Source organism: Thermomyces lanuginosus (assembly GCF_041956635.1).
Source record: "Thermomyces lanuginosus strain ATCC 200065 unplaced genomic scaffold VTN49scaffold_32, whole genome shotgun sequence".
Taxonomy (NCBI): Eukaryota; Fungi; Ascomycota; class Eurotiomycetes; order Eurotiales; family Trichocomaceae; genus Thermomyces; species Thermomyces lanuginosus.
Window position 1 is genome coordinate 657,804 of NW_027192366.1, and position 13,391 is coordinate 671,194.

At 54.0% G+C, this 13,391-nt stretch overlaps 8 protein-coding genes across 8 annotated transcripts; 3 read left to right on the forward strand and 5 right to left on the reverse strand.

The window, feature by feature from the left end:
- Nucleotides 1–433: 433 nt before the first annotated feature.
- VTN49DRAFT_5010 (uncharacterized protein) lies at nucleotides 434–2,136 on the forward strand (the record flags this gene model as incomplete). Its single annotated transcript, XM_069413021.1, has 5 exons — nucleotides 434–443; nucleotides 544–644; nucleotides 699–866; nucleotides 929–2,004; nucleotides 2,055–2,136. The coding sequence occupies 5 exons, from the start codon at nucleotides 434–436 to the stop codon at nucleotides 2,134–2,136; spliced, it is 1,437 nt and encodes a 478-aa protein (XP_069266929.1).
- Nucleotides 2,137–2,412: 276 nt separating this feature from the next.
- Nucleotides 2,413–3,876, reverse strand: VTN49DRAFT_5011 (uncharacterized protein; the record flags this gene model as incomplete). Its single annotated transcript, XM_069413022.1, has 2 exons — nucleotides 2,413–3,328; nucleotides 3,383–3,876. The coding sequence occupies 2 exons, from the start codon at nucleotides 3,874–3,876 to the stop codon at nucleotides 2,413–2,415; spliced, it is 1,410 nt and encodes a 469-aa protein (XP_069266930.1).
- Nucleotides 3,877–4,334: 458 nt separating this feature from the next.
- Nucleotides 4,335–6,035, forward strand: VTN49DRAFT_5012 (uncharacterized protein; the record flags this gene model as incomplete). Its single annotated transcript, XM_069413023.1, has 1 exon — nucleotides 4,335–6,035. The coding sequence occupies one exon, from the start codon at nucleotides 4,335–4,337 to the stop codon at nucleotides 6,033–6,035; it is 1,701 nt and encodes a 566-aa protein (XP_069266931.1).
- A 97-nt stretch (nucleotides 6,036–6,132) lies between these two features.
- On the reverse strand, nucleotides 6,133–6,705 carry VTN49DRAFT_5013 (uncharacterized protein; the record flags this gene model as incomplete). The annotated part of the gene is made up of 2 exons (XM_069413024.1): nucleotides 6,133–6,285; nucleotides 6,343–6,705. The coding sequence occupies 2 exons, from the start codon at nucleotides 6,703–6,705 to the stop codon at nucleotides 6,133–6,135; spliced, it is 516 nt and encodes a 171-aa protein (XP_069266932.1).
- A 735-nt stretch (nucleotides 6,706–7,440) lies between these two features.
- VTN49DRAFT_5014 (uncharacterized protein) lies at nucleotides 7,441–8,517 on the forward strand (the record flags this gene model as incomplete). Its single annotated transcript, XM_069413025.1, has 3 exons — nucleotides 7,441–7,581; nucleotides 7,651–7,833; nucleotides 7,888–8,517. The coding sequence occupies 3 exons, from the start codon at nucleotides 7,441–7,443 to the stop codon at nucleotides 8,515–8,517; spliced, it is 954 nt and encodes a 317-aa protein (XP_069266933.1).
- A 181-nt stretch (nucleotides 8,518–8,698) lies between these two features.
- On the reverse strand, nucleotides 8,699–9,196 carry VTN49DRAFT_5015 (uncharacterized protein; the record flags this gene model as incomplete). The annotated part of the gene is made up of 1 exon (XM_069413026.1): nucleotides 8,699–9,196. One exon carries the CDS (start codon nucleotides 9,194–9,196, stop codon nucleotides 8,699–8,701), a length of 498 nt encoding a protein of 165 aa, XP_069266934.1.
- Nucleotides 9,197–9,865: 669 nt separating this feature from the next.
- Nucleotides 9,866–11,272, reverse strand: VTN49DRAFT_5016 (uncharacterized protein; the record flags this gene model as incomplete). Its single annotated transcript, XM_069413027.1, has 1 exon — nucleotides 9,866–11,272. The coding sequence occupies one exon, from the start codon at nucleotides 11,270–11,272 to the stop codon at nucleotides 9,866–9,868; it is 1,407 nt and encodes a 468-aa protein (XP_069266935.1).
- Nucleotides 11,273–11,962: 690 nt separating this feature from the next.
- VTN49DRAFT_5017 (uncharacterized protein) lies at nucleotides 11,963–13,039 on the reverse strand (the record flags this gene model as incomplete). Its single annotated transcript, XM_069413028.1, has 1 exon — nucleotides 11,963–13,039. One exon carries the CDS (start codon nucleotides 13,037–13,039, stop codon nucleotides 11,963–11,965), a length of 1,077 nt encoding a protein of 358 aa, XP_069266936.1.
- Nucleotides 13,040–13,391: the final 352 nt, after the last annotated feature.

Below are 13,391 nucleotides of genomic sequence, written 5' to 3' on the forward strand. Positions count from 1 at the left end.
AATGAGCGATACCCATAGAGAATGGTGGTTTTATGTTTTCTCAACAATCTACGATCAGAATCACTGGGAGCCTGGTGGGCAAGTATACGGACCCCTTTACATGGAGTAGAATTGCGGGCTGTAAAATTGTTCACCATTGTTGTATGTTGAAGAGTAGAGCACTGTAACTGTGAACGAAGCTGAGCGCGCTGTTTGGGCCGGAGCTTCGCGATGCTTGTATGCCAAAAACGGTTAGCGTCACTTTGGGCCAGGAAAGAGGCCAGCAAGACACCAACTCGGCCGCCTCGACGGCGAATTGCAAAGCATCCCGTCTCTCCCCAAGCACACCAGCTTCACCCCTTTTTACCCTTCTTGCCTTTCTTTATTTAAATTTGATCGGTCTCGCTCCTTTTATTCCTTTTCTTTCTTCTATGCTTCGTTCCGGGTGTCCACAATGAGCGGCCGTAAGTCCCTGCGCCGGCGACACTGTCGCAACCGTGGCCAATTCCACTTCCATGCGCTGGACATTCTCGAGATGCTGACTTGAATTGATAATGGCAACAGTCCGTTTCTTGGATTTAATCAAACCGTTTACGCCCCTCCTGCCGGAGGTGGCGGCACCGGAAACCAAAGTCCCTTTCAACCAGAAGCTGATGTGGACGGGGGTACGGATCGCATCGTCACTCGACGAACACGAATTGCGCTGACACTGGCATTAGTTGACCCTGCTGATCTTCTTGGTCATGAGTCAAATGCCATTGTATGGCATTGTCTCGTCGGATACGTCGGACCCTCTCTACTGGCTGCGTATGATGTTGGCAAGTAACCGTGGTACTCTGATGGAGCTGGGTATCACGCCAATTATCTCTTCTGGCATGGTGTTCCAGGTATGTTCACCTGCCCAACACCAATTGCGATGGTAGATAACTAACATGACTTCTCTGATCAGCTGCTTGCCGGTACGCACTTGATCGACGTTAACCTGGACCTGAAGACGGACCGGGAGCTGTACCAGACGGCGCAGAAGCTCTTTGCCATCATCCTCTCCTTTGGCCAGGCTTGCGTGCATGTCCTGACTGGTCTCTATGGCCAGCCCAGCGACCTTGGCGCTGGTATCTGCGTTCTTCTGATCGTGCAGCTGGTCGTGGCCGGCCTGGTTGTTATTCTTCTGGATGAGCTGCTCCAGAAGGGTTACGGTCTTGGAAGCGGCATTTCGCTGTTCATTGCCACCAACATCTGCGAGTCCATTGTCTGGAAGGCGTTTTCTCCCACGACCATCAACACCGGCCGTGGCCCCGAGTTTGAGGGCGCTATCATTGCTCTCTTCCACCTGCTCTTGACCTGGCCCGACAAGCAGCGTGCTCTGCGGGAGGCGTTCTACCGCCAGAGCCTTCCCAACATCATGAACCTTCTGGCTACTCTGCTGGTGTTTGCCGCCGTCATCTACCTCCAGGGCTTCCGCGTTGAGATCCCCGTCAAGTCTGCTCGCCAGCGCGGTGTTCGCGGCTCTTATCCTGTTCGTCTGTTCTACACGTCGAACATGCCTATCATGCTCCAGTCGGCACTGTGCTCCAACGTCTTCCTGATCAGCCAGATGCTGTACTCGCGCTTCTCTGACAATCTGCTGGTTCGGCTCCTGGGTGTTTGGGAGCCTCGCGAGGGGTCTGCTCAGCTCCATGCTGCCTCTGGTATTGCCTACTACATGTCGCCTCCGCTCAACTTCAAGGAGGCTCTCCTGGACCCCGTGCATACTGTCGTCTACATCACCTTCATGCTCGTGGCCTGCGCTCTGTTCTCCAAGACCTGGATTGAGGTCTCTGGTTCCTCTCCTCGGGATGTTGCCAAGCAGCTCAAGGACCAGGGCCTGGTCATGGCTGGACACCGTGAGCAGAGCATGTACAAGGAGCTCAAGCGTGTCATTCCGACCGCTGCGGCGTTTGGCGGTGCTTGCATTGGTGCCCTGTCCGTTGCTTCTGACCTCCTTGGTGCGCTCGGAAGCGGTACTGGTATCCTCCTTGCCGTAACGTATGTCTCCTCATCCCAACACTGGTGTGTCATTGCTAACATCAATACAGCATTATCTACGGATACTTTGAAATGGCGGCTCGAGAGGGTGACTTTGGCCAAGGCCTCCGCGGACTTGTTCCTGGGAACTAAACCGGGGTGTACAAGATATACGTTGCACGTTTTTGTTTTAATGGATCGTTCATGGGGATATAGGGGAAGGCTGCATTTATTATCGTTTTGAACTTCAGCGATGTTTTAACTACAGTTTTTCCCCTTACTTGACTCTCTCGTTATTGAAAAGTGTAGACGAAAAGGGACGAAGGAATTGAACGGTACTTGTACAGTATTGAAGTTACGTCTATGAATATCTAACTAGGAACATTTCACATTATGTGACCTGCAAGGACTTTGGAAAGAAAGCCGTTGTCATGTCCGGTAGTCGCCATTGATCGTCACGTATTCATGACTGAAGTCGCAGAACCAGTACACGGCCTCCTCACCACCAAGCTTTCCTGACGCCCCGCCGCCGAGATCCACGACAATCTCCAGATCCTCGTGCTGCAGGATGGCGCTCGCACGGTCTTCGTCGACGACCTCTGGCTCGCCATTGACGAGCAACCGCAGGTCAGGCGAGCCATCGGCGGGTCGGAAACTGACGCTCGTCCGCTCTGGCACGACCACTCCGTCGGGCACGCCCTCCGTGTAGCCGATGGCGCAGAGGATGCGTCCCCAGTTCGCGTCGCGGCCGTAGAGGGCCGTTTTGACGAGCGGGGAGCGGGCGATTGTCGCAGCGATGCGACGCGCGGCGGTGTAATCGGGCGAGTTTTGGACGCGCACGGTGACGAACTTGGTGGCGCCTTCGCCATCGCGAACGACGAGTTGGGCGAGAGACTGCGCGAAGCTGGTGAGGACGTCCTGCAGCGCGGCGTAGTCTTCCGCTGTGGTGTTCGCGGAAATGGTACGGCCGCCTGCGGCGCCGTTGGCCAGGAGTGCGATGGTGTCGTTGGTGCTGGTGTCGCCGTCGACGGAGATAGAGTTGAAGGATCGGGAGACGGCATGCATGAGCAGTGGCTTCAACGCTGCAGCCTCAATGGGGGCGTCGGTGCAGAGCACGCCCAGTAGCGTTGCCATGTTGGGATGGATCATGCCCGCGCCCTTGGTCATGCCTGCGAGGCTGTAGGTGATGCCAGGCGAGGACGGCAGCGTGAACGTCCGCGACAGCAGCTTTGGGAAGGTGTCCGTCGTGCAGATGGCACGCGCCGTGGTCAGCCAGGCGGCGTGTGTGTCAGCGCGGTTTGTGTAAGCAGCCGGGATCTTGTCGATGATTCGGTCAATTGGGAGTCTTGCGATTGTCAACAATCAATTCGGGCCACACCATTGGTAATCTCAAACTTACCGCTGCCCAATGACTCCCGTGCTCATGACCAGCGTGCTAGGCTCTGCCAACCCAGCGCATTCATCCACCTTGGCGCTCATCTTCCACGCATCCTCCAACCCTCCTTTCCCAGTCACCGCATTGGCACAGCCGGAATTGATCACCACCGATTGAATTCCCTCGCCTCGGCGCTTGTCAAGCACGGCCTTACTGACCTGCACGGGGGCCGCCTGGAACTTATTGGTGGTGAACACCGCGGCAGCATTGCAGGGACCGTCCGACGTGATCAGCGCCAGGTCCGGAAATCGGGTGTTTGAGCTCTTGACGCCGACATGTGTGCCCTGCACGCGGAAGCCCTTTGGATAGTTGCCAGACTCAGGAATATATTTTCGCTTGGACTCGGGAATGGTGCTGTCGTGGAGGACAGAGTAGAGGCGGATTTGTAGGCGTGCAGTAGTTTGGATGTAGGAAGAGACCGCAATTGCTGCTGGCCGAGATCGGAGAAGCCCTACCATGGTGCGAGCAGCCATTGAGGGAGAGAGAAATTATGTCGATGAGAGAGATCCCCTCTGGCTGTCGACCTGGTAAATATAATTGAGCCAAGGCGATGAGTCACACTTGTAAACTGTTGCTTCCTAGTCTTTCGAAACTTTGATTCGCTCCGCGCGTCGGCGAGAAAGGCGCGTCGGAATCCTGTCCACGACTGTTGATAATTCTCCTGCAATGAATTTCAACCACTCAGTGATTCTACACCAGCTGTAAAGCACTGTACATAGCGATCTTTTTTTGGTCGCGATTACTCCCATATCGCATGTCTCGTCTTTCTTGACTCCGCCTGTTCGATCGAAGTTCAGGACCGCCAGCTTTTCAGCTAGTCAACTTTCAATGCCTCGAACAGACACTGGCATGATACGCGACGTGTCTCGATAAGATTACTACCAATTACCAGGCTCGGTTGAGTGATACTGGCATCATGAAGCGCAAACCTCCAGGTACCGCAGACAACGCCGACGAAGAAGACGGCCCGACTACGTCAACCCCCAAGAGACAAAAAACGGGCCAAATACCAAGCCGGACCAAGGCCAGCAATCCCAATGCGACTCCCTCGAAGCGCGCGCGCAACAGTGATGCCAATCCGCCCACATCTCCCGTAGATGGCCTGCAGCCATCGGGGCTCCGCACTCCGCAGCGCAAGGAAAAGGCTGCCTCGATGTTTACGACTCCGAAGAAGGGATCCGCGACAGACACTCCATCGCGCGCAAGAGCTGCGGACCGATCAGCAAAGAGGAAGAGCGCACGGGTTCTGCTCGAGCAGCAGAGCGACGATGAAGCCTGGGATGGTGCAGACAAGCTTGCTGAGGAGATTCTAGAGGAAGAAGAAGACGATGATGCTGCGGAGGATGGAGAGGAACCAAACGATGCCAATGCGGTGCCATCAGTCGAACATCCGGATGGCGAGCAGCCTGCGCAGACGGATCAGCCGCCCCAGAAACGGCGCGCAGGACGCCCGAAAGGCGCAAAGAATAAGCGGTCACCCACGCCGGAAGGCGATATACCTCCACATGAGCGATTCTTCTTTCAGAACCGTCCGGGTCCGCCGCAGACATCGAATAATACGCTATCCAAAGTGTCACTACTTACACACGAGGAGTACTTTGACTTGTTAAAGCGATATGAAGACCCTTTTAAAGAAGAAAAGGAGCTGCTCCTGGAAATACATCACCGGGCGTTTCCGCAGTGGAGGTTTGAATTCCACGAAGGCTTCAACATTTGTCTATATGGATATGGATCGAAACGTCGGCTGGTCCAGAAATTCGCTGACTGGCTGCGTCGACGATCTCCTTCGCAGACCATCGTCATGGTCAACGGCTACACGCCCAACATTTCAGTCCGCTCGATTATCGCCACAGTTGCTAGCGCTGTCCTCGACGATGGTGAAGAAGACGCGCCATCAAAGCTGGGGGCCCAACCGGGAGAAGTTCTGGACTTGCTTCAGTCGACATTACAGTCACAAGCTCCCGACCGCCAGCCAAAGATCACAGTGTTGATAAATTCAATTGATGCGCCTCCATTGCGGCGTGCCGCCGTTCAAGTTTACTTGGCGCGACTGGCCGCATTGCCGGCCGTTAACGTGCTGGCGACAGTGGACACGCCGAATTTCGCAGCCATGTGGGATGTGAGTCTCCGGGATCAATTCAACTTTGTCTTCCACGACTGCACAACGTTTGTCAGCTATGACAGCGAGTATGACGTGGTCGATGAAGTGCACGGGCTGCTGGGCAAGAAGGGCAAACGTGTCGGCGGGAAAGAAGGCGTTGCATTCGTTCTCAAGAGTCTGCCGGAGAATGCGCGGAACCTGTACCGTTTGCTCTTAACAGAGCTTCTCTCGCTGGAGACCGGTGAAGGACACGCGTCGGATGAGGAAGATGGCGGCGTGGCCGAGTCTCGACAGCATCAACACGAGGAGACGGGTATTGAGTTCCGGACGCTGTACCAAAAGGCGTCGGAGGAATTCATTGCGTCGTCGGAAATGATGTTCCGCACGCTGCTCAAGGAATTTCACGATCATCAAATGGTGACCTCGCGCATTGACCCATCGGGGGCGGAGACATTGAGCGTGCCGCTGACGCGAGAGGAGATGGAGGGTGTTCTTGAGGAGCTTGTGCTGGCATGACATTGACCTATCTATCATTTTAGATACCCCCGTGTATATTATTACATTCAGCCCATATTACATCGAATACCTCATCTAGGCATGAGAAAAACAGAACTCAAAACTGCGCAAACGCCGCCATGGCCATTGTAGCGCCAAAGCTCGCTTTGAACGGAACATGTTCCGTCACAGCCTTCTTCACATCAACTCCCTTAACTATTCTCTGCAATCGATTCACCGGGAGCAAATGATATCCTTTCGACGCAGCCCACTACATACCCATCAGAAACCCCCCTGGTACCACCCTTTTGGAGAGAAAAGATGTTACCTCAACAAGCACAATCCCCACCCCCAGAAAAAACACCAACGCTCTCGAAAACACCCTCAACCCCAACCCGGCCACAACACCCAGCACACTCCCCAAACTCACCTGCCGCATCAACGATGCCGTCAAGAATCCCCCGTCTTCTTCCTTTGCGTGATGTTGAATGGTTGTGCGGCCCTGCTTTGCCGCCGCGGGAACATTGACTAACGACCAGCCGGTTTCAGGGGAAGCGTGTTGGTTGTAGTAGGGCGCGGTGTATTGGCATTGGATGGGCCTGGCACGCATTGAATGGAGGAGCCCTAGGCCGAGGCCGAAGGTGAGTGAGCCGGTGACGAGGAATGGACGGGAAAGATAGAACGTCGCCATCTTCTTTTTTCCTATTATGGATCCCTGATGGCTATGGTAGAAAAATGCAAAGAGCGAGGAATTGATACGATTTCTAGTATGATGACCGATGTTTCTTTGTGTTAGCTGTATTGATTAATTGTCATGACGTCAACAATGGCAGCTCAGAACGCCTTTAATGCCTGAGGCATTAAAGGCACTACCTATCCAGCTCGTGATTGGCCATTTGATTACATAATCAACGCTGGAGCTTCAGAGTCACGTGACTTATCGATTCTCGATAAGCTCCATCGATGAGGAGACTCCGATAAACCGGTGAGATCGACAGTCCTGCCGACGAGAATTCCTATTGGCCATGCGTCCCGCTTTCCCTCGGAGTGTGGCCTGAGGCGTCAAAAAATTATCGGCGTTCCCGCGGGGTTGTTCACCAATGACAAAGGGTGTCCCCGGTGAAAATCGGCGTCAATTGAGGCGGTTGACGGTTCAAGTGGCAAATGAAAGCAAAGAAGAGCAGAAAATTCAAAAAGCTTATTCGAATTAGATCGAAATTTCAAGAGGGGTAACGGTAGCGTGTCGTAGTGGTGGGCAGTTGAAGGTGTAATTCACTGAAGCTAGTAGTCTTGTCATCTGTTTGCCGGTGACTCATCTCTACGGAGTATTATAGATTTCTCTGTCTTCACTCGCTCTACTACGTTCTCTGAAGTCAATCAAACCTGTGCATTCATATTGCCGGATATCAGAAAATTTGCCTTCGTCATGGCTTCCGAATCGAACAACGGTGCTGCCACCAATGGCACAAACGGCGCCGGCAAGGGCCCGACCGACTTTGTCGTCAAGGCCGGTCTGGCACAGATGCTTAAGGGTGGTGTGATCATGGATGTTGTCAATGCGGAGCAGGTACCGTTTGTCCCCTGTGTGTGATTTTACTCAAGGGTTTTTAAATGCTAACAGGAGTTCGCAATGTAGGCTCGCATAGCAGAAGAAGCCGGTGCTGTGGCCGTCATGGCCCTCGAGCGAGTCCCCGCCGATATCCGAGCCCAAGGAGGTGTTGCCCGCATGTCGGACCCTGCTCTGATCAAGGAGATCATGAATGCTGTCACCATTCCAGTCATGGCCAAGGCCCGGATTGGACATTTTGTGGAATGCCAGGTTTGTCCTCTCTGTCAATCATGAGGTTGAAACATATGCTGAAGTAGATTGTAGATCCTCGAGGCCCTCGGCGTTGACTACATCGACGAATCCGAAGTGCTGACTCCTGCCGATGACAAATACCACGTCAAGAAGCACGATTTCAAAGTTCCGTTCGTCTGCGGTTGCCGTAACCTCGGTGAGGCCCTGCGCCGCATTGCCGAGGGTGCTGCCATGATCCGCACCAAGGGTGAGGCCGGCACGGGCGACGTTGTTGAGGCGGTTAAGCATATGCGCACGGTCAATGAGGAGATTGCTCGCGCACGAGGCATCCTTCTCAGCTCGCCGGACCCGGAGACCGAGCTGCGCGCGTATGCCCGCGAGCTGGGTGCTCCCTATGAGCTCTTGCGCGAGACCGCCGAAAAGGGTCGTCTCCCCGTTGTCAACTTCGCCGCGGGTGGCGTTGCGACACCGGCTGATGCGGCGCTGATGATGCAGCTGGGCTGCGATGGCGTCTTCGTCGGTTCGGGAATCTTTAAGTCTGGCGACGCCCGGAAGCGCGCAAAGGCTATCGTGCAGGCTGTCACGCATTACAAGGACCCGGCCGTTCTGGCCCAGGTCAGTGAAGGTCTGGGTGAGGCCATGGTTGGAATCAATGTGTCGCAGATGTCCGACACAGACAAGTTGGCTAAGCGGGGTTGGTAACTTTCGTAAAAAATAGACTTCTATGAGCGTGTATAATGGATTAGATTCTTTTCCCATCGACCGACCAGACCGTATGCACTATATTTGCACGCCTAAGTACAGTCAGTTTGTACAGTATCGATTAACCTCAACATGGATCTAACACTCACAAATCCCAAATGAAGTAGATGAGGAAAGGACATTAATTCTTCTCTCTCTTCTCTTGTTGCTCCGATCTGCCTTTGCTGAGCGCAACATCGAAATTCACGCCTGTACCGCCGCTGTTGAAGCTCTCCCCGACCAATCTGACAATCCCGTACAACGTCCATGCCCACAGCCAAACCCCGAACCCAATTGTCATCATCACGGCCATCGTCGGAACGAGTATCAGCAGCGCAAACCCGGCGCAAAACACCGTTGCAGACACCGCTGCGATAACCGCAAATAGGAGACTAAATGCGAGGACATTTGCGATGAAAAGAGCGAACAGTAGCAGCGGCGGACCAGCGAACACGATCTGCGACACAAGCAGCGTCGCGAGGAAAGGGTGTGAGCGCGCAAGCTCTATTAGGCGCGATCGCCGCTCTGGAGATGGCACGACTCGATCCAATGCAGTGCGGAGTAGCGCAATGAGGGAGACGAGCCTATCAGTATAACTCTGTGGCGTTTTGGAGGTTGATTGTTCGGGCATGGGCGCCATTGTCTGGTTATGCGTTTGGAGTTGTGGACCGATGGTACTGATCAACGAGAATAAGCGATGGTCTGCGGATTTGTGATCGAGAACAAGCAGTGATAATTCACAGATTTGCACATTGACGGAGTATGGGTTCAATGATGGAATCGATCAGGAACACATTGCTGAGGATCGATGATCGTCATCCTGCATGAGAGCAAATAAGGAGACCAAAACTGGCTTCCCATGTGATTGCCAAGAAGGGGGCAGCCAGGATCAAATGGCCAATCAGATCTTTGGACACGAGGATACCTTCGAAGCTCCCTTCACTGCCATCCGTTGTGAGGGCCAGCATTGAATGCTAGCATACTACTCTTTACAGTGGGATTTTCTGTTGGAAGTCAGCTCAATTGTTCGCTTGTGGCGAATACAAGAGAGGACGAGGAAGATGTTCGGCTTTGAGAATGGGAGGCCAGGCTTGGAACCAGATTTGAGATCGATGCTATCAGGTACAGTCCAACTGTGTCCGCATGGTCTGTTCCTTGCTATCATTAATGGTCAGGGAATCTTCATCTGCTGCTAGAAGGTCACTTCCAATAAGTTCCCTGCATGGAACTGTACTGGACGGATACAAATCCGTCAGTCAACGTCGCCAAGCTTTCAGTAACGGGTTAACCAGCGTCAACCACAGTATCATCAATTTCGACTCCGAGTCTGCTGTACAAGCTCTCTACATGCGTCCGACGGGATCCAATCCGCATACTCCAAGAGTCCAAATCGATTGATCAGCACCGTCTTCCCCGCAAGGTCGCCGAAACAGGTTGGCTTCGCCTCGTCCGCGGTGTCTGCCCAAGCAACCCATTTCCGGATACATTCGTCCACTCGCCGAAGAGAATCGAGGGTGGCCTCAACCTCGAACCATTCCCGGTGAAGTTTCCCACACCCGCCACACACTTCGTCCCGAACTCGTAATTCATCGAGCTCCAGATGGATTAGTCTCTCGACGACACGAAAATGACGGACTTTTCGTCCCGATGCCAGTGCTTGACTGGCGCCGTTGCTGCGTGCCGGAGACCGCCGTGGAGATGACGATGGCGATGCTGATGACGAGGGTTGCTGTAAATGAGTAACATGCGGGTAACTTCGAGCCACTGCCAAGTTCAGGCCACACTGTCGCCGCAGGCTATCTAGCCGTTCTGGGACGTTCAATGTACACCCAATCTTTAGACGCAATTTTGCGGGCTTGTGGTTCGTGTTCGTCTGACCGTCGCTAAGACCCAGGCTTCGACGGATGTCTCTTTGCCGGTCACTGGTTGGAGGCGGGAGATTTATTGCAACGTCGCGAAGTAGTCCCCGTTCAGAGGCTTTACTCAGGGGCAACTCCCAGAGTATATAGATGAAACCGTCCTCGTCTTTGGCATTGACAGCACCCGCCAGTTTCTCGGAAATATCAATGCCCGTTTGGAGTGATGATTGTGGCGGAATCAATGGTACCCTCACCAACCGAGACGGCTGCGACGACGAAAATGGCGAGGGTCTACTCGATGTACTCGGCTGGTTTGATTGCTTCCCTGTGGACCCAGCCTGTCCATGAGGGGAAGGTGAGGCAGCAGAGGAACCCGCAGGCCGCTTTTTCTCAGGAGCGGAAGACCCTTCCGGTCGTCGAGGCGGCGTCGCCTTCTGTGGTGGTCGCTGCACCGTGGGCTTCGGTCTCGACGGCGGCAGAGGCTCGGGTTCATCCGGCAGGAGAAGACAGCATAACAAGCTCAAGCAGCTGCTGTTCTTCTTCGCCGGTTTCGTGGACGGCCGTCCAGCCGTCGGCTTTTCTTTCCCGTCATTGACGGCTAACCGGCCGAATTGCAAGCCTAGAGAATCCACGCTGGAATCGTTGGCGTGAATCCCATTCTTCTGCGGTGCCTGATCCCTATGATGGTGGCAGTAATACGGAGTGTCTGCCCCTCCATTGGTCGAAGTCGACTCTCCTGGTGAGGGCGACGCTGCGCGTCTGTTGCGACATGGTGTCCCATCCTTCTTGACTCCGTGACATGTCAATGGATCTCGGTCGTCGTGCCCAGCTGGCTGTAATGTTTTCGAAGCGCTCATTGAGTAAAGTTGTGAGGTTTCCTCCCGCTGCTGGTTCAGGGGAGAGTATATTTGTTCACAAGCGAAGTCTAGCCAATTCGCTACATTCACGAGAAAAAAGAAGTAATTATCTGAATTCAGCTGTTCTCATGCGCGACAGGAGAGGACTTTGATTGTTCAAGAGCAAATGTAGATCCTCCTTCCAGTCCTTCCAAGCTCAGCCACATAATCAGCCTCGTCCCAGAGTCCCTTCGCTCGGAAACGGATCCTCGCAGAAAACGCGAAACAACCCCGTTATTTTACCAGGAACCGAGGCCCCTTTACGCTGAAACGACTCTCGTTGCAGTATGCGCGCGGCATAGATTTCCAACAGCCAATCAGAGCCTGCCAGCTCCTACACTGCCGCAAAGTACCAATTAATAGTGTGGCTGGGCAAATGGCTGTCCACTCCACTTGTAACCAAGGGACTACGAAGATTGACGGAACGAACGGCGCAAATGAGTGCAATACAGAATGCCGCCGGTCTCATTATGTACTCCGTACCAACGTACCGATTAGTGACTTCAAGAAACACATCTAGTAATCAAACATCACAGCCAATTTGAATGTTGGTATCGAGCTCGACTGTCCCAAAACGCCCAAAAAAGATGTACTGTATATATCGGTTCCAAAATGGACAATGCAAAAATGTGTATTGAAGAAGTGATTGAATCATGTAACCAGCCCGAGGCAGTCATCAATCACCTTTTCCAATTCCCCAATTCGCTCCTTGAGACCCTTGTTCTCATCTTTGAGAACGCCAACAACACTCCATGCCTCCGACGGTCGCACACCGTGGCAGTTGGAACACTTGGACGTTCCGCCCGAGAACGTAGATGTGAAAGGCGTCAGGCCCCGAACGATCCTGTCATACGCCGACAAGCGCTGCGGGGGCTGAGGGGTGGGTGGCGTAGCGGTCTTGGAAGATGACTGCGACGGTGATGGTGACCGCGTCGAGGACGGGTCGACGGCGGGAGTCAGAGTAATTTCAGTAGTAGTGCTTGGGGCTGGTGCTAATGATACCGACGACACGGGCGAGCCCGGGCACTCGGGTCGTCGTGAGAAGACGCTCTCGGCATAGCTCTCGTCGCCAGACTCGAAGCCGGAGTCGGTCGTGATGGTCGAGGCGCTGCAGCGCTTCTCATGTCGCTTCGTGGTGGAGTTAGAGATGTTGTCGTCGACACTGCCGCCGGGCTGTTGAGGCGTTGATCGCGCCAATTCGGCCTCTTGTCGTCGTTTGCGCTCCAGCTGGAGTTCTTCCGTTAGCGCCTTGTTGGCCGCTTCTTGCTCTTGCACTCGTTGTGCCATCCCGTCTAGCTGCATCTTGATATTTTGGATGCGGCTTCGAGACTCGGCCAGTTCCTCCTGTAGCTCTGCTTTCTCGGCCATGGCCTCATGGAGCGCAAATGTTCGTTGCTTGTACGCTGCCTGTAGTCGTCGCAGAATATTCTCTGCATTGGACTGAAGCATCTTGAATGATTCGGCATTGTATTCGCGGCTGGCGGCCGTGGGGAACAGCGCGCTTACAACGTCGAGGTTGAGGAGTTCATCATCCGCCGGCTCGGGAATCTCGGGCCGGTCCGCATCTTTATTTGGGCCGAACCAGGATCGCAATGTTGATGATGGTGCAGTCATCCTTTTCTGAAGGCGATTCGTTTGTGACCGCACTTCTGGCCGCATGGCCGTGCCATTGAAGACCGTCGAGTCCATCTCGGGATGAGACGCTTCTCCGGTCGGCGATGGCGCCATCTCGAGGGAGGCGGGATCCGATCCGCCCTGGAACCAGCCCGGTAAAAGCCTCTTACCAGGCTCCGATTTTTTCTTTGTAGGGAATTGTTGTTGCCTCTGGACAGATTTGATTGCCGCGTGTCCAATCCGCGTCGGCGGGTGAGACAACTCAGTGATCGCGCGGCGATGAGTCGAGGACCACCGCGAAACCGATTTGATTGGTTCCCAAGTGCTATCTTTGGGTGTTTGATGAGCTGTCAACGTCGCTGGAGGAACTAAGATGGCGTCACGGAAATCATGGTACGATTGATACGACGAAGCTTGCAGAAATTCGAGAGACGAGCCTGCGGGAAAGGATTCGAAACTGCGTAGA